We start from the raw sequence: 17,998 nt of genomic DNA, 5'->3' as shown, positions 1-17,998 counted from the left end.
TGTTTTAAACAAATCTTTCCTGATGTACGAACAATAAAACTTTCACCGTTTCCTACTATCATTTTCTTTCATAACGCCTTCCTGTCGCAAAGCTTTTCTTTCCTGTAATCAACAATCGTCCAATTTCAAAGAGAATTCTATCGAAGTTATCTTAAGAGCTTTCTTCTTCGTTTGTTGTTCGTCGTTGTAGCAAAACAACGAATGATATTCTACAGAAATTATTTAACGCTCTCGGGGCATGGTTTTTGAGATATGCGCCGATAACTATAATAATAAACGTGTTTTTCTTTACATTCGGTTCTCTTCAACTCTTCTTAATGTCACACGGAATATTTTACAAGGAAAATGGATTCGACTATTTGTAACAATACTCCCTACAATCTTTAACTGAACAATGGTTGCTTTGACGAACGAACGATAGAATACTTGTTTTCTTTATCGTGTCCCTACTTTTCCAGATTCCAAAATAAAATGTACATGTCGAGTATAAAATGTTAAAGCAATATTTTCCACTATTTTTTATTTAAAATTTCTTAAATTAATGATAAAAATTTTTCAGATAGATACTTGTACGCTAGAGTAGCACTAATGGAGGTGCAGTTGTTTCTGGAAAGATACAAAATGTTATGAATTGTTAAAACAGATATTATCAAATTCATCTATTATAGTTAAACTCTTATAACTTACTATACATATAGAATTTCTTATCAGTGCAAGGTGATAACCCGCAATATTGATAAGACGGTTATTTCTGTTTCATCAAAGCAATTGGAAATCAGTGTGTCAAGAGCTTTCTCATCGAAAACAACAATTGAAATTAATGTTACTCTAAAGCGTTATTAAAAATATTTAAAATATTCCATTCATCTTTTGATTACGTGTTTGGATAAACAATTTAATAACAATTTAGTATATAAATGCAAAACCAACGTAAATAGAAGTTAAATTAGTAGGCTGTCAAATGACTGATTACCAGTCGAAGTAGAAATTGATATTGAGTGACTTAGAATTAAAAATTGAAACAAATTGAAACAGATTAACGAGAAATTGAAAAATTAATAATGGAGTTTTCAAGATTCTTGACAGAGTCCTCTAAGAGACGAAATCCTAGTCTTCTTCGAAAATGGGGTAAGAATTACTTGAAACTTGCTCGATAGTTTTTAACGTTATCTTCCACTTGAAAAATTTGAATATGTTCACAATCTTAGATTACGAATTTTACACAACTTTTAAATTTATCTTCGATTTGAATCGATTATAATTTTCCATGTAATGTAGCAAAAGAATTCATGGAAAGACCTAACTCGATAAGTCTTGCCAACGGAATGCCAAACGCCAAAACGTTTCCTTTCGAAGAGATTTCTGTGGTGTATAAAAATGGCCCCAAAGTAAAATTAGTAGGAGAAGAATTGTCTTGGTCGCTTCAGTATGGTCCTTCTCAAGGGTAATTCTTTAACAGAATAATATTTTCTTAAAGCGCTTGAATTGGAAACACACATACACACACACACACACATACACACAGCTCTTTGTAATTCATTTACCATCGATTACTCGTTTCATTTTTTATTTTGCTAGTCACTTGAAACGAAATAATAACATGTAATCTATATAGACAAAGTAAAAGAACAAAATAATTTGAATTAAGATATCTCCCGTTATTGAAGAAAATGCGAGAATTTCAAACATACTGGCATAAACCGAAGTACCATGATTGGGACGTAATTTTTACGTCAGGATCGATGGAAGGATGTAGTAAGGTTTTCGAAATGACCATGGAAATTAATGATCCTATAATGGCTCAAGTACCGACTTATAACGGAGTCCTCAATGCGGTAAATTTTAATTTCTTTGTACGATCTAGTAAGACAACAAAAAACACATTTGTGATTCGTAAAATCTAAAACCGTCAACTTTGAACCTGTGAAATAAACGAAACAAAAATCATACAGATCTTAGAAATCTTGGGGAATTCAGATGGTCCCAAAGGTTTCAAAAGTCTTGGAAATCTCGTGGGTTTTAGGACTCTTGAAAATCCCAGATTGATCCTGTGAGCTTCAATGGTTCCCAAAGTCCGAGTTAGATAACTCTTTAGGACTTCTACATTGTTTCTATTGGATTTCATAAATCCAGAACCTTTAATATCGTGTTCTACGATTTCGAAGTGGATGGTATTGCGTTTTAGGAGGTCAAAATTGATGGTATCGTAACTTACTGGAGCTATTTAGGTACCTGCGTAGTACCTTGCTCCATGTTCGTCGGTATTTAGTTCCTATTACTATCTTATATTACTTGTTCTTTAGATAGTATTATCAATTAAAACCTTTAATATTATTTATTTTTTTTGTAGCTTACACCACTGATACCAGAATTTATTGGCATTACGCAGGACAAAGACGGAATAATCCCGGAGAAGATAATGAACGTTTGTGAAGAAAGATTACGTGATGAAAAACCAATGCCAAAAGTGAGTTAACATGTTTGCAAATAGATACAGTTAGTTATATAAATTTCTGTTTTTTTTTCTTATGAATTTGTTTAACAATAAAGAAAGTCCATTACTAGACTTTTTTTGTTTGTCTTTCATTATCTTTGACCGATCAATAAAAGAGAATGTAAATTTTGTTTCTATTCGATAATAACTAATAATAAATAATAAATAACTACGTGTAAGAATGTCGTTTTGTAGATTCTCTACGTTAATCCAATAGGAGCCAATCCAACGGGAACGGTTCTGACCGATTCTAGAAAAAGAAAAATCTATGAATTAGCCCAGAAATACGATTTCTTAATCATCGAGGATGATCCTTATTATTTCCTTAATTTCGTCGACGAAAAACCAACGTCATTCTTCGAAATGGACACCGATGGTCGTGTAATACGTTTGGATTCTTTCAGTAAAATTCTTAGCGCTGGACTCCGCTTAGGCGTTGTTACAGCGCATACAGAATTTATTAAAAAATTGACTCTGCACATGGAGTCGACGAGTTTGCATGCTTCGTCTTTATCGCAGGTAAAAATTCAACAATTTTCTGCATGTTCGAAACAGTTTATAAAAATCAATGGGTTCTCGAAAAATAGATATTTTGTTTATTGTTTACAGATGCTGTTGTACAAATTATTCGACATGTGGAATATGCAAGATTTTCAGCAACACATCAGAAATATTCAAACATTTTATCGTGAAAGACGTGACATTATGTTGGCCTCGATCCAAATGTATCTTTCAGGTACTTTGCACAAAGGCGTCGTTCACCTTCTGTCTCTAATCATTCTATTTTCTTCTAAATATTGGAATATAATAAAAATATAATACTATTTTCTATCCTCGTGCAGTTATTTGTAATATTTATACGAATATTTAATTTACTTTCTTCTTTTTATAATTATTTATTATCTTATAGGATTAGTAGAATATACAATTCCAAAAGGTGGAATGTTTGTTTGGTTAAAAGTGAATGGCTTGAAAGATGTAAATAAATTGGCAACGAAGAAATGTTCTTCCCAGGGGATTTTTCTTCTTCCTGGTCACGAATTCAACCACAATTCCACTACACCTGATCAACATCTCAGAATTTCTTATAGCTATGCAACCCCAGAAGAAATAGATAAGGTTTTTTCTTATATTTTATTTAGTTTATACGTATTTCATTTCATTTATTCTTCATTATTCACCGGAACTACATTTCTCGCAGAGCTAATTAGTCTCAGGATCATCCTGTATCATTTTTAAATTTAGATTTAAATTAAACGTTAAAAAAATGGTTTCTTATTTTCAGGCACTCTCTGTCTTGTCAGTCTTGTTGCGTGAAGAGATAGGAAATGAGGCTAAAAATAAGTCTTAAATGTCTAACATTATGAAATGTATTAATTATTTCTATTGTATTATTCGTTTATTTTTAAACCACAAGTGAACTTGTAATAAGAATAAGAAATAAATGTTACATTTGTACTATGTACTTTTCTTTTTACTGTATATATATACAGTATCTACAATTAAATGTTCTTTAAATTTCAACGAATTATAACAGGTGCATTTATTTATTTTTAATTGCAAATGTTACAGTAAATGAAGTATAAATTTAAAAATTATTTTTACCGTTTGTAATAATTATTAATATACGCAAATTTATTCCATAATAAAATAAATACGTATATATTCTTGTTACATTGAAAAAATACCATTTATTTGGGCATTTAAAATGTAATCGGTTATCGAAATCGATCTATCCTTTTCCGGTAGATATCGAACTCGATATAAAATTATCGATATAATTTAAAATTAGCAAAATAAAATTGCTAGTACATGAAATAAATCAAAGGGAAGAAATTCCATTTGAATAAAAATCATTCAATTTTGTCAATGTTTAAAAACGATTACATAAAAAACAATTTAGCAAAAACAACAGCTAGTTTTGAAAAAGGTTAGGTTATCTTCGTTTACATTAATCAGCTGTGCCAAGTTCGAAAGATACTATTTCTGTAAATGCACTTACCGTTCATGCCAAATCATTTAAAAAAGTTATTGTATAAAATTAGTTATAATTCATAAGAAACAGCTTTAGAAAAACTAGTGTTCACATAAATAGAAAATATGAGTGAAGTTCAGGAGACCGAGAATGACAAGGTGGAACCAAACTTGGTTTTAGAAGCTCAGGATGTTGGAGAAAATGAAATTGCAAAGCTAAAAGGAGACACTGTGGGAAGCACTCTCTACAGTGGCAAATGGATAATTAATACGTTGCTTTCGATATCAAAAGTAAATATTAAAACCTTAATTAGATTTAAATTAGATGATTTCTAAATTTATATAAATTTTTAATGTTTTTCACTAAATTTTAATATAGATTACGTATTTGCAAGTTTCTCCTACTATATTCTTTGTAATTGCATCTAGTACTTGTATTACAGTATCAAATTACAAAATAGATATTATGAAATTGTCTAAAATAAATATCATTAACTCTAATACTTTCATAAAGTTATATTTCTAATATGTAATGTAATAATTGAAAATATATCTACAATGAATTAAAATATATTTTGTTATATTAATCAATTTAAATTTGCATTAGACATTAAAATAATTCAAATTAATACACATGAATGAAATCAATAATTAACAACGATAGTCAAAACAAATATACTCGTGTATATTATTTATATATTTCGACCTTAGTTCTTGGTTTTATTCAATAAATGATATAATTGAGTATGCTTGTTTGAACTATCATTGTTAATTATTGGTTTTATCTTCTTACAAGTCTTTCTACAAGTATTATCATGAATTGTTTAACAATTAAATAATTTAAATATTTTGAAGGTACACGAAGATGGCTGCAATGAAAAACTGGTATATGATCTGTGCACTTTATGGGATATAACCACAGAAAAGGACATTGTTAAATTTCTTGTAGATAATGACTTTTTTGAAATTGCCGAGTTTGCTTTGAACTCTTCCGAAGACTCAAGCTTAACGGTATGATTTGTTTTAAGATTACATTATTTCTAAAAACTGTACTTTATTTATTCAAAAAAGGTTCACAAAATATTGCCTTAGTTCCATAATTTTAAAACTATTTTAAAATTAAAAATATGTAGCATTCTTAATTCTACAAAGTACTTCTACTTATTGAATCTTTCATATTTTTTCATTGTTAGGTAAACAAATAAGACTAATTTAAATTATACATAGATTTTATTGATACTATCTATCAAAAGTGCTTATAATTTCATTCTCAAAGGTTAAACTGACACAAAAAAAGAAATTGGAAATTATAATTGTCTTACAAAATTATAAACATTGTAAAATGTACTTAATTTTTGACTTTAAATTATGTTGTTTTAAATTTTTGGTTTTCCCTGTTATTTCAAATTTTGTGCATTGTTTGTTTTATTCCACTACATGTAAAATTGTATAATAAGAAACAACAGTAAGTTTTTTCACATTAATGAAATAAATCTCTGAAGTTTTTAAGTTTCTAAAATAATTTTTTTTGCTTCCATGAATTTCATATAATTTCTTCCAAAGATTGTGCATTAAAATTATTTTCTACTCATTTTCCTCACCACCGTTAATAATTCATATTATCTGTAGGAAATAATTTTGGGAATAATTGGAAATATGACATGTGAACCAGCAGTACTCGAAATATTAGGAACAAAAGAAGATCTTCTTGAAACAATCCTTCGTCATCTTTTTTCTGAAGATAGTGGTACATTGGTACAAATTCTTCGACTTTTACGTTCTGCACTTTGGAATATTCAAAATGATCCAGAATCAATGTGGCGAGTTAATTTAAGAAATTCCACTTATTTAAGAGAAGTAGTTCCTTTTATCTTGAAAAGTTCTACAAATGGTAAGGATCACTTTTATTTAAGGATTAATTAATTTTGTCTAATATCTTGTCAAATTTTACATATCTACTAATTATATCTAACATATATAACTTATATAATCAGAGCAATAATATTAATAATAATTATGTAAGAAAGTAATTGTAATTAAAATTAAATATAATACAATTTTATGTTCATTGATGATTAAATTGGTAATTACAGAAGAACTTTTAATTGCAACAACAAGTTTTCTACGTTCTTCAGCAGAAATTGATCTTCCAATAGGAAAAACCCTACTGGATGAACTTTTTGAATCGTCTAATTTTCTTCCAGGTATAAACTTATAACATATTTTCTGAAAAAATGGTATTTAATTATTTTTTATGAAAAAAAAAAATGAATTAACTTTTAATTAATTTTATTCAATTCTTAAATAAATAAATGAAAATTTACAGGAATGTTGGAATCTTTTGAAGAAGTTCTTCCACAAGATGAGGCTTCCTATTCTACTCCCACATTAAAATATCTCGAAGACTGGTTAGAATTATTCTCTAATCTTCGAAAAGGACACCAAATTCATCAAGAAATTTTGCAAGATGACAATCTTGCTCGAACAATAGAAATTCCACGAAGAATTCTGGGACATTTTAGTAATTCATGGAATCTTCATCCTTTAGACGAAACTAAAGCTTCCTGTATTCACAGGTGTGCGGAAATGATACTCGATTTCCGATGGAAAGGATTTTTAAGGGCAGATTCTACAGTAGATATAAATGAGACAATTCTGAAAATTATTTTCAACATTAACACAGGTAAATAATTTTATATCGCAAATTTTCTCGTTTTCTTATGTATTTAAATACAAAAGCTCTGAATATATATTAAACGTAATTTAGTTTTTCTTCTATTAAAAGTTATAAATTGTTATTTTAGTAGTAATACATTTACATAAATTTTATGGACGTTTTCAGCAATGAAAGAAGAAGAAGAGGATTCTGAAGAAACAATGGAAGAATTATTAAAGTATCTTGAGGGATATTGGGTCGAGATAGCAAAAGTTTCTACAACAGAGGAGATTATACAAATTTTGAAAACAAATGAAAAGGCAATTGTAGATCATGCAATAAATTTGTTAAAAGCGAAAACTCCTGGAGACAAAATCAATAGTGTAATAGGTGCATTGTCTAATGAATAGAAAAAAATTCGAGTGAAGTAATAAAAAAAATTGTTAAATTAATGGAAGAAATAAATTTTTGATATCGCCTTTAATAAAAAGGTCAATAATCGAATTTTTTAATTACTTTGAAATAGTTAAAAATATCTTTTTATCATTATACGAAAGTATTTTCTTAATATTATGTACAAATCTTGACATGTTTTACAATTTATGATACATTTTATACAAATTCTGTATTGCCTTCTTATCTCTGTATTCTTCATTTATATTATAATATATTTTTGACTAGTTATAATTATAAAATTTATCTACTTACTTCCCCAAAGGTTCATAAATAAGAATATACATTGTTCTACAATTTTATTGCAATAAAAATTTGTGTATTTTATGTAGTACATTAACAATATACAGTTTATAGGTACAAACGGAAGATTAGTTCTCCCTTTTTCTATTTCTTCTGCTCTCTTGTTTTAGTTCTTTCTGCTCTTACTTATTACCTTCTTACGCATAGTCTTCATTGCATTTTACTTTTGATCCTAGCACATCCTCTTCTTCTTCTGATGTATGAGTGATTTCTATTTGTTCTTTAAATTCCATTATATCTTCTTATCCTCTGTTATATGATCATCGGTAGAAGCTACATCTGGTGTAGTAGCTTTTTTTCTTTCGCCAATCGAACGTTCTGTTGTTCGTTCTTTTATACGCTAACTTCCTTCTGGTTAACTCTCTTTGTTTTTAATCCCATTCTCCGATGTACATTGCCCTAGGCGCAGGAGGAAGTACACCTCTAGTCGGTAACGGAAACCTTCCGTATATATGATTATACGGTGACTCGTTTCTACCATCCGAGTCTGTAACCAATAAAATAAGAATTGCATTGTTGCATTATTACTGCTGTTAAGCAAACAATGTCAAGCTCATATAGCAACATTGGCATCGTTCGAATGTTTAAATGCACTAGCCGGTAATTAACGATCAAGTCTTGGTCTTATTTCAATTTTAGCGAAAGTAAGATGTCGTAGTACCAAGTCCACTTTCGAAGCTTCTCGCATGATACATAATCGGGGGTCGATTCCCTGGTAAATGGCCGTAAATTTGAGAAGATTGGCTGCTAGCATATCCTGTAGCAGCGTATGTAGGTACTTGGGGAGGTTTTGCGTATCCTCTCGACGAGACCTTGCTATTTTTCGCCATTTTCACGAAGTTAGGAACACGAGCTCGTAATCCGCAATAATACGGATCGTCTATAAAAGCAAAAAATTATACTTTTTACACCATACGTGATACGGTATGCATGTGTACTCGTTATGTACAGTGAAATCATTCATTTAGGAATCGACAAACAAATTCCGATTATTTAATCGATTAAGACACGTAATTTATCTTTTCCCAAAGAAAAAGATTATAAATTTACATATTTACCGTATTTTTTTTTATCGTCGTTTCTTCTTTTCTCTTCGTTTGTTATGACAGGTTTCCTGGCATAGTCATCTTCTATGTCGTCATAATCGGGCTATAATGGCAGAATGAAAATGTTATTCTACTTCTATGCTTGGTATCTCCATTACAATATTTTCTTTCATTTAACTTCATTGATGGAATCGAACAGTGTATATCTCAGTCGGAAGAAAGTAAAGTTCGTTCAAAAATGCGAATAAAAATGTAAAGAATGAAATAAGCACTTTAGGTATATCGTGGCCGTAGAGATTCTCCCTCGGTGGTAATTTCGGTGGTCTCTCCGCTCTTCTTTGTCTACAGCTCGTCGATTGAGCATAGATCTGTTCTCGAGAGTCTCGATCTTGCTGGAAGGCCTCAGAAACTCCGATGGAAGACGAAACTCCTGCCACGCTGTAAGGATCTTCGTCGGGAATCGGTATCCTAGGTCGATTCTTAATGTCCACCGGCCTTTGCAGCGCTAAAACTAATGTTATTCATCAAAACACGAACAAACTTGTACACATCTTAATGCAAATGTACAGTGTTGAGTGAAATATTATTCGAACATAGAATATTGTCTTGGTACTGCACCTGGTGGTAACTTGGATTTCAACATATCCAGACCAACGACATTTACAATGAGAACCCAAACAGGACACTGAAGAAGATCTGCTTCGGTTCTGACGAAAACAATCGCGCTCAAACATTGCATTTCTAGTCTTCTTCTGTCTGGGTAGGCTCTTCGTGTTTCTCGGGAAAGATTTGTTTGAAATTTGTTCATATCGAACACCTGAGAATTATGACGATAAATGAGAACGATAGAAATAATAACAGATTCACGATACAGTGACAATAGTCGCGCGGATAACATATAATTGTTCTTTGAATTTCGATACAGGAAATATACTAGGTTTGCGGCATAGATTATTTGGTAAGAGGAACACAAAAAAAAAAAAGAAAAGAACAAAAAATAGCACACAAACAGAAGCGGAGTGAGACGCGAAACACTTACTTTCCCTGGCTTCTCGTGTTCTAACGCTCCTTGAGAATTCCGTGCGATTTCTGCTCCAATTGCGTTGTCTTCCTGACTCGTTGGCTTTATGTAAACGTTATTTTTACACAACCTTTTTATTAGTATATTCCCTTGCTCGTCCATCTTAATTTTTACACCTTGGTTTATGTGCTTCTTAGCCTCCTCCGTTTTCGCATCTCTCATCGGATTTTCAAAACCGCACAATCCTATCCTGCATTTTGTAAACGACAACAATTTTCAAAATTTAATTTTTTCTTTGCAGCGACAACAATAACAATAGGCTTTCATTGTATCAAGATTGTATATATTGAAAAGTGTAGTACCGGATAAGTAAAGAGAGAAGAGGAAGAAAAAAAACGTAAATAAAAAAATTAATATACTGAAGTAGAAATATGTACACATTTGGTTGTACTTTTTTTTTTTGAGAGTGGACCACTCAGCCAAAATTCCTTCTATAATAACGTTCACGATAGTAAGAAAATTCATAGTCATTTTTGTAAATTAATATATGTAAATTATTGTATTCGTTTTACCTGAAACCATCGAATCCATCATTGGAACCGTTAATTGTGAGAACCGGTGCCCTGGCGTATGCTTTTGCCACCCTTCGATTCCTTTCGAAAACAATCACCTTGGCCCAAATTTCATCGTCTATCTGATTCCATTTGTCCAGCACTTCTTGAATGTGATCCTGTGACAAAAACAGCAACAATATACCATCATTATTAAATGCTGCGCCAAAATCGATCGATTGTTATTTTTTTACATTTCATACTCTTTAGTATCAGCAAATTGATCGGTAATTTTAACGAATATAAACTCGTGAATTTATTTAGCGACGCAAGAAGGTCGTTTTTCAGGTCGTTGCATTTAATGTTAGAATTTTATTAGACCAAAGTATAACTTAGCAAGCTTGATGCGACTAACGGTTAAATTAGAAAATACATATACCAATTTCTATCGGTATGGTTAAAAATTTGTTGAAACACGTGAACAACAATTTTGATATTGCACCTCTAAAGACAATTTAAAACAAATCGTAAAATGTATTTACGTAGAAAAGTTACTGAAGATAGTTCACTTGATTCACTTTTATTAGTATTAGTAATAAATACTGATTTGTAGTAGTTAAAACATTATTTAGATAACAATTTAAATACGCAATAGGATGGCTCAAAAACAGAATATACATTTCTCGATAATCCATACACTAGACAAATTTTTTTTACTAGTTGATTTTAAACAATTATTTCGTTCCATGTTCGATAATGGAACACGTTTACGTTGATTTAATATCTCGTGAAATTGTCCATACCTGTAATTAAAATCTTGAGAATTTCAAATGCTCACCTTGTGAAGTTTATCGAGATTGTACCACACGTCCTCTTCATCTTGATCCTCGTATTGTGATTCGACGAGATTGTCCCTCGATCGAGACAAGATCTTCCGCCTCGATACCATTTTTTTACCGGAAGACGCTCAATCTGAACGAAATAAATATTCTTTGTAATCCTCAAACACTTTTTAAGATTTACATAGTTGTATCACGATGCATAACGTTTTTACAACTTTACAACGATAATGAATATTATTTTCAAACACAATCGTAATTAATGATCAACGACGCAGCAGTAGAATTTTATGTATTTTTGATCGAAAGTTACTGTCGTTGCGTAACGAAGACTATCGAGTAATAATTTCATTTTTATGATAAACATAAACTGCCGATACTTTCACCGAGCAACATTTCTGCAACATAATGCGCGCCATTGGCCATATACTTGTGTATCTCGTTTTAAATAAACACCATTCGAAATGTTAACTTTACATTCACTACGATTACGCAAATTATAAAAGGTACATTGAAAACCAAATAATCAACAACGATGAATACTTGTTTTGATATCTTGCAAATCGTCACTTTCTACTGAACGCAACTAATATTAAACTAACAAGTAAGACTCTAAAACTATTACTATACAAGATTATAATTAATTGGTTACGCGACGAATTCGTTACATTTCTCACTACATTATGCCCAGCTAACACAGTACGAAAAGCCAAAGTAAAAATGTTTATATTTACGACGGAAGACCGATTAAATATAAATATATATACATGGAAAAATATAATTTTCATAGATTTCAATATACCTGTGACACTTTATATAGTTTTTGTGACACTGTAATACGTATTTGTCGATGTTTTTCTTTTTCTTCGGATGAACTTAATAAATATTACTTTTTCTAAAATATTTCTTACTTCAATCGACAGACAGTCAAGTGCTATAGTTGCAGAAGAGTCAGTAATTGTAGAATAAGACCGACGAATCCGCGTTATGTAAATTATGGAACAAAACTGTCATTTATCAATTTGTTACATCATAAAAGGAACGTAAATCAAATCGTACGTTAAGTATTTCATAAAAAGATTGATAAATTGATGAATTTCTGGACTAATGTTATACCCGCGATGTTGTTCGATAATTTTAGACAAGTTCTCTTTCGGGAATTCACTCGCGCGTAAATCTTACTTATCGCATATTTATTTATACGCATTATGAATTACTTTGATGAGTAATTTCAACGGACACGTTAAAATGATAACTCGAAACGAGTAAATGTAAGAAAATAAAGTAATAAGAAAAATTGTACTTGTTAATCTTAATTCGCTGTTTTCAAAACCGGATAAGCGAGTATCCGATGACTTACGGTTAGCAGTGTTTGCGAGTAACTGTATACACAAACATGGAGTTACACGCGCAATTTGAAAAATGTCTTTCACTTTTGAGTCATCTGGATCCGTCTACATTTAGGAAATCGGAATGTTACGGCAATTATAATTCGCCATTTGAAGAAGCGTTACGTGTCTCACCTACTGGGAATACCGTAGGGAGAGGAAAAGACGCCCCGCAAGAGCGGCTCGGTTCTTAAAAATTTTCTAAACGTATTGCAGCTGGTGAAGGGGGCAGTTGGTACGGCTCTGCCGGCACTCAGCCTTCGCATTCTTCGGAGAGAAGTGAAAGCCAAGAGTTTCAGGGAAATTCTATGCGGAATCAAATCCCTTTTTCCATCGTGCTCGCCTTAGATACGCTCGATAATTTTTCTTCGATATAAATCACTTTCGAGGTTGTTGACAAATATTGGTTCGGAACATGCGAGACTCGCGACGATCATTAAACCGAATAAAAAATATTTGACCGAGATTCGAGGAAATATTAACCCTATATGGAAATTAGAACCGGCTTCCGATTTTGACGATACGAGTCACAATTCGTCTCACATCGTTCGTCGTACATAGAACGAGCATAAATGATTACCATAATTGTACTTTGATATCTACGAAAGCTGTTCTAATCGACACCTCGTATGGTATCACAGATACCGAATCACTCGATAGACGTATTTTATTTGCCAAAGCAAAGAAGTGTTGTTTCTTATGATATTACAAAAATGATGATAGAATTGAAACGACTAATAATTATAATATTAACCAAATTTTTGTGATATTGTAATATTACACGTTACGCTGAAGAAGAAGACAAGTTATAGGCGATACCGAAGCTGAAAATCGCATTTAAATATTAACGTTTCAATTATTTACGGCCCTCTTCGGCTTCGCTAGACATCGAAATGTTTTTTAATCACCACAATGGTCGAGATACAAGCAACCCGGATTAGATCCCGGAAGACCGAGATTCGAATCCTGCAGACCGAGACTTTCATTATTTTGTATATAATTGGTCCGTTTCATTTCGAATCTCCTTGAACCGTCTGAACCGAACATGGTAGATATCTTTATTCGAATGATTTTATAATCGATGCAAAAGAGGAATTCAATGATCCGTGATAATAAAACCTTGAACCTAATTACTGGTACAAGTAACTAAAAGAGTAAAGAGATTCGAGACGATTACTCGATTTAAATACCCTTAGACAACTCCTCCAGTAGTTGTGGACCGCGTACATTAAATAATGCTGTTTGCAGCAATGTTTCGATATTTTAAGAAACGCTCATTTTACTGTCAATCCTTGGAATGCAATTAAACACTCATAGGTATACACAACAACTCATTCATTAATCCAATGAGAAATCCACGCAACGTAAGCGGACATCGTTTCTAACATACATTGCGAAGTTCAATGTCGTATTACTACGGGCCACTTTTTTCAATTTCTCTTTGCATCGACATACTCTATGAAAGAAGATGTTGTCCCTAAAAATCTAGAAAAATCCGATGCTTACAAACGTTTAATATGTCTCGTGTCGTAAAAAAATCAGAAGTTACTACATATGACGTCGTCGCTAATTTGAAATCCTCAAAACGCGTTACGTTTGATTGTAATTTTCGTAAATTATCGTTTAAGTTGAACGTATATCTAATAAATCGAAGGATTTCGACGTAGTCGCAGCACTCTCCATAATTTCGTCTAATTTAACGAGGGACACGACGAAACGAATGTTGTATTTTGAAATACTACAGTAGTTACCTGTCGTACATCTCAAAACACAAAATTCGTTTTTGTAACATATACACTTCGAGTCCGCATAAACGTTTTTCATTAACCAGAGATGATTTTTTGTTTAACAGTCGTTTCTCGATTCGTTACACCGAATCGTTCTCTCTGACATTTTCGCTATATCGTGTAACTTGTGTACTAGCAGTAAATTATTTTCCAATCATTATCGTTATTATCGAAAGATCACTTTCCAAATAATCGTCGAGAAAGAAACTACATATTCCATTGGATTAGGTGAGGCCTTGTCGTTTACGAAATATTTGAGATTCTTACTGCGATGCATGGGATATAGGACACGATAAATATATTCGTTTGAAGTATTTATAAACTCCCATAGCATTGCGAGGAAATACATATTTTAGTCGCGCGTGTAGCGACTATGCAGCCGCAACGTCTCAGAGCTTGCGTCTCGACTCGCGAGAGATTTCGAAGCATTTTTAGAATGTATCGGCCAGTGTCGGGTTTTCCGCGCTGCTTAAAGGAACGAATACCCGTGCTGTATACCACGCGTGAATCGAATATAAATGTTCGTCCCTTTAAGTTCATACGCGTCTCGCAGCTCGAATACGCATGCACGTGAGAGCTGTTCCATTACTCGAATGTTTCGAGTAGCTCGATCACTTGTACGACCCGAACAAAAATTCAGATAATACGAAAAATCTCGAGTAACTCGAGACACAATACAGACTGTATAAAGAATTTCACGAGCAACGAAAACTGGATTCATAATAAAAGCTCATTACTGGAAAAATTCGTGTAGTTTATTCAATTAATGAAGTCACTCGAACTTTTTAAAGTTACTCGAGCTATTAGACAAATATTATGTTCAGAGTATTCGAGTAACTTGAACGCACACGGTTAAATAACTAAGTATGTATACCCTTATGACATCGCTTGTGTGGATTACTGGCATTGAAGTCTCCTGTTGTGAATAAAATCTATAGCACAGAATTCGCAACAATATCAAACTAAATATCATGAAAGCTTGCAAAACTTGCGATGAATTTTTATTGAAAAATTGTACGTGTTCTTTCGTTGCAATAGATATTCACGCATAAATATAAAGCATTTAACACGTAGACACGCCGAGAAAAGGAAGTCATTAATTGTTGTATAAAATACGGAATTTTAAATATCCGTTTAAACGAGAAAGAATCAAAGAAATACTATTTTATGAAACAATTGCGACACGAAAATGAAAAACACTTGAAATTTGAAAGAAAGAAAATCTAGAGAGAAAAGCTGATATGTTGATTCCATATGTTATTTCTGTAAGCGTATTAATGTTTTTGTACTCATTAGAATCGAACGAGTTTTAAACTAAAATATTCGGATTAATATTCTCGATTCAAAACGACTAAATACAAGGGCAAATGCTGCCTAGAACTCCGTTATTATACAATTTATTGAAACGACACTACCTGAACGGCATTCAAATCACCAGTATACTCGGTTTACTTAAATTAAGCAGTTTTAAACGTAGTATTGTAACTAAAGTAAATATTTGTTTTCTGTATAGTTTTGCTTAAATCCATAAATGTAATAAATTCTCATAAACAATTTTAGACAATGTTAATGCATGTTGATTAATTATATTTTATAATAAATAGTGCATCTTTAAAAATAGGTATTATTTTGCAACAATTTAAATAACACGGCAGGCCGTACAAAAATGTACATTGTCATTAAATAATTTAAAATTTAAATAATATTTAAAAGAATTTATTGTAACGTTAATGAATTTAATCTTTATTATATACCTTTCAGTTATTATATAAATTATTTTTCTATTATCGGCGCTGTTATCAGAGGTATTATTACTATCAGAATAAAAATATCCCTGTGATACTAAGCGCACTTTCACTTTCGTTAATGGCTGAACAATCTAAAACCTCCAAACGAAGATTATTTTCAAATTACACTTATGAAATATTATTTTTGTTAGAGAACTAAAAATTATCGTAACATTTTATTTCTTCTTTGCCTTTATTACTTCAATATAATGTTTGACATTTACGAATTCTTAACGTACTGATGCAACGTTACGAGAAATGTTCAATTTTCACGAATTATATAATGAATTTATTCCAACTTGTAATCATTCTATTTTGTCTTCGTAAAATACTAAAAAGAAAACTTTTCTTCGAAAAATATCTTTGGAACGTTGAAGACATCCGCATATGTCAATCGACCAATCCCATATGTTATACAATTTCATACACCTTTTAACTATTTTAAAATCTCTAAACGGCTCTCAAATTCTGATTATTATAATTTTAAGCCATTAAAATTAATTTTCAATTTTTAATGATTACAATGTAGCAAAATGTTTCGCTCGTAATTTTAATTTTTATAGTTGACTACAGAAAAATGAAATACCATTTGTGCCACCAGCATTCAAATCACTGAGACGATAGCGCACAACAATGATTCATAATATATAAGTACTAGCTATGACAAAATTAAAAACGTCTCTTAAAGTTTTACAAAAATGTATCTTTTTATTTTGTTAATCAGCATACCTCTCTTTGACAACGAAACTTCTCCAAATGCCTTTCAATATGGTTCGCAAACGTCAAAGGCACTCGCGTCTTCTCCGTTACCCATAATTCACTTCCTGAAACCGTCGAATTCACGCGCGCAGTCCATCAACTTCACCTTAATAAAATGAACGGGAAAAGATGAACAGTTTTTCAATATAAATTAAAATCTTTTGACAGAACAAAAAACTAATAAGATATTTCTGAGTTTTTTAATATGGCGCAGCTTTGGAAGAGCCTTGCCCACTGGAGAGTGAGAACCTAGCCGCCATCTTGGTGAACGCATGCGCCGTCCTCGAAAGAAGTCGAGGACAAAATCACGCATGCGCGATGACAAGCCACTCATGGACCCTTTTTGAACTGCATGGGCCTGACGTCAGAATTGGGACAGTGGAAGTGGTGGATATAAGTAACGTTTTACACAAACAAAGTGTGATCGCCAATTTATTGTTCCACGTTAAATTAATGCACTTTCTGCTTAATTAAACAACTGATGCGCCTTTATTATGAATATGAATCTATGTTAGATTATAGTCAGGTATATATGGCAAACAAGAAGTGTTGCTTTAAAGCAACATTTAACTATTTTCTTGTTTCATCTCTTATTGGTTTTCTTTTTTAATCCATAACTGAACGCACTTATTTTATAATTAGTTTCGTTGCAATCTGCCAAACTCCCAATTTGTTGTAAAAAATTATGTATAAACACCATTCTTCTCTTATCTTTGTCTTGTAAATGAAATGTATTTAATTAAAAAATAGTAAATTTATATTGGGAAGTCAAACATAATGTTCTCTAGTTGTTTGATCAAGTTTAAGTAAACTTATCAAATATATTTTCTTATACAGTTCGTAAAAATTGTTCTAAAATAAATTTTATTGTATTTAATTACAAATTATCATCAACAAATCATGCATACATTTAAAGAACATTTAGAAACCCAATAATACG

General features: G+C 31.6%; 3 protein-coding genes across 3 annotated transcripts; 2 read left to right on the top strand and 1 right to left on the bottom strand.

Moving 5' to 3' along the window:
* The first annotated feature begins 787 nt into the window (after positions 1-787).
* Positions 788-3,955, top strand: LOC143145651 (kynurenine/alpha-aminoadipate aminotransferase, mitochondrial). The gene is made up of 8 exons (XM_076309222.1): positions 788-1,128; positions 1,279-1,444; positions 1,649-1,835; positions 2,351-2,467; positions 2,690-3,013; positions 3,104-3,230; positions 3,405-3,613; positions 3,780-3,955. The coding sequence occupies exons 1-8, from the start codon at positions 1,062-1,064 to the stop codon at positions 3,843-3,845; spliced, it is 1,263 nt and encodes a 420-aa protein (XP_076165337.1). The 5' UTR covers positions 788-1,061; the 3' UTR covers positions 3,846-3,955.
* A 503-nt stretch (positions 3,956-4,458) lies between these two features.
* LOC143145258 (protein SAAL1) lies at positions 4,459-7,801 on the top strand. The gene is made up of 6 exons (XM_076308456.1): positions 4,459-4,759; positions 5,324-5,479; positions 6,098-6,359; positions 6,562-6,672; positions 6,795-7,151; positions 7,311-7,801. The coding sequence occupies exons 1-6, from the start codon at positions 4,595-4,597 to the stop codon at positions 7,532-7,534; spliced, it is 1,275 nt and encodes a 424-aa protein (XP_076164571.1). The 5' UTR covers positions 4,459-4,594; the 3' UTR covers positions 7,535-7,801.
* Positions 7,802-7,859: 58 nt separating this feature from the next.
* On the bottom strand, positions 7,860-17,300 carry Exp (expansion). Its single transcript, XM_076308455.1, has 9 exons — positions 17,029-17,300; positions 11,337-11,470; positions 10,520-10,677; positions 9,966-10,197; positions 9,545-9,743; positions 9,199-9,437; positions 8,939-9,029; positions 8,542-8,760; positions 7,860-8,367 (listed from the first exon to the last, which is right to left on the bottom strand). The coding sequence occupies exons 2-9, from the start codon at positions 11,445-11,447 to the stop codon at positions 8,252-8,254; spliced, it is 1,365 nt and encodes a 454-aa protein (XP_076164570.1). The 5' UTR covers positions 11,448-11,470; positions 17,029-17,300; the 3' UTR covers positions 7,860-8,251.
* Positions 17,301-17,998: the final 698 nt, after the last annotated feature.

This window comes from Ptiloglossa arizonensis, chromosome 4, assembly GCF_051014685.1.
Source record: "Ptiloglossa arizonensis isolate GNS036 chromosome 4, iyPtiAriz1_principal, whole genome shotgun sequence".
Classification (NCBI taxonomy): domain Eukaryota; kingdom Metazoa; phylum Arthropoda; class Insecta; order Hymenoptera; family Colletidae; genus Ptiloglossa; species Ptiloglossa arizonensis.
Note: the sequence above shows the minus strand (reverse complement) of the source record. Positions and strands in the feature narration are given on the sequence as shown.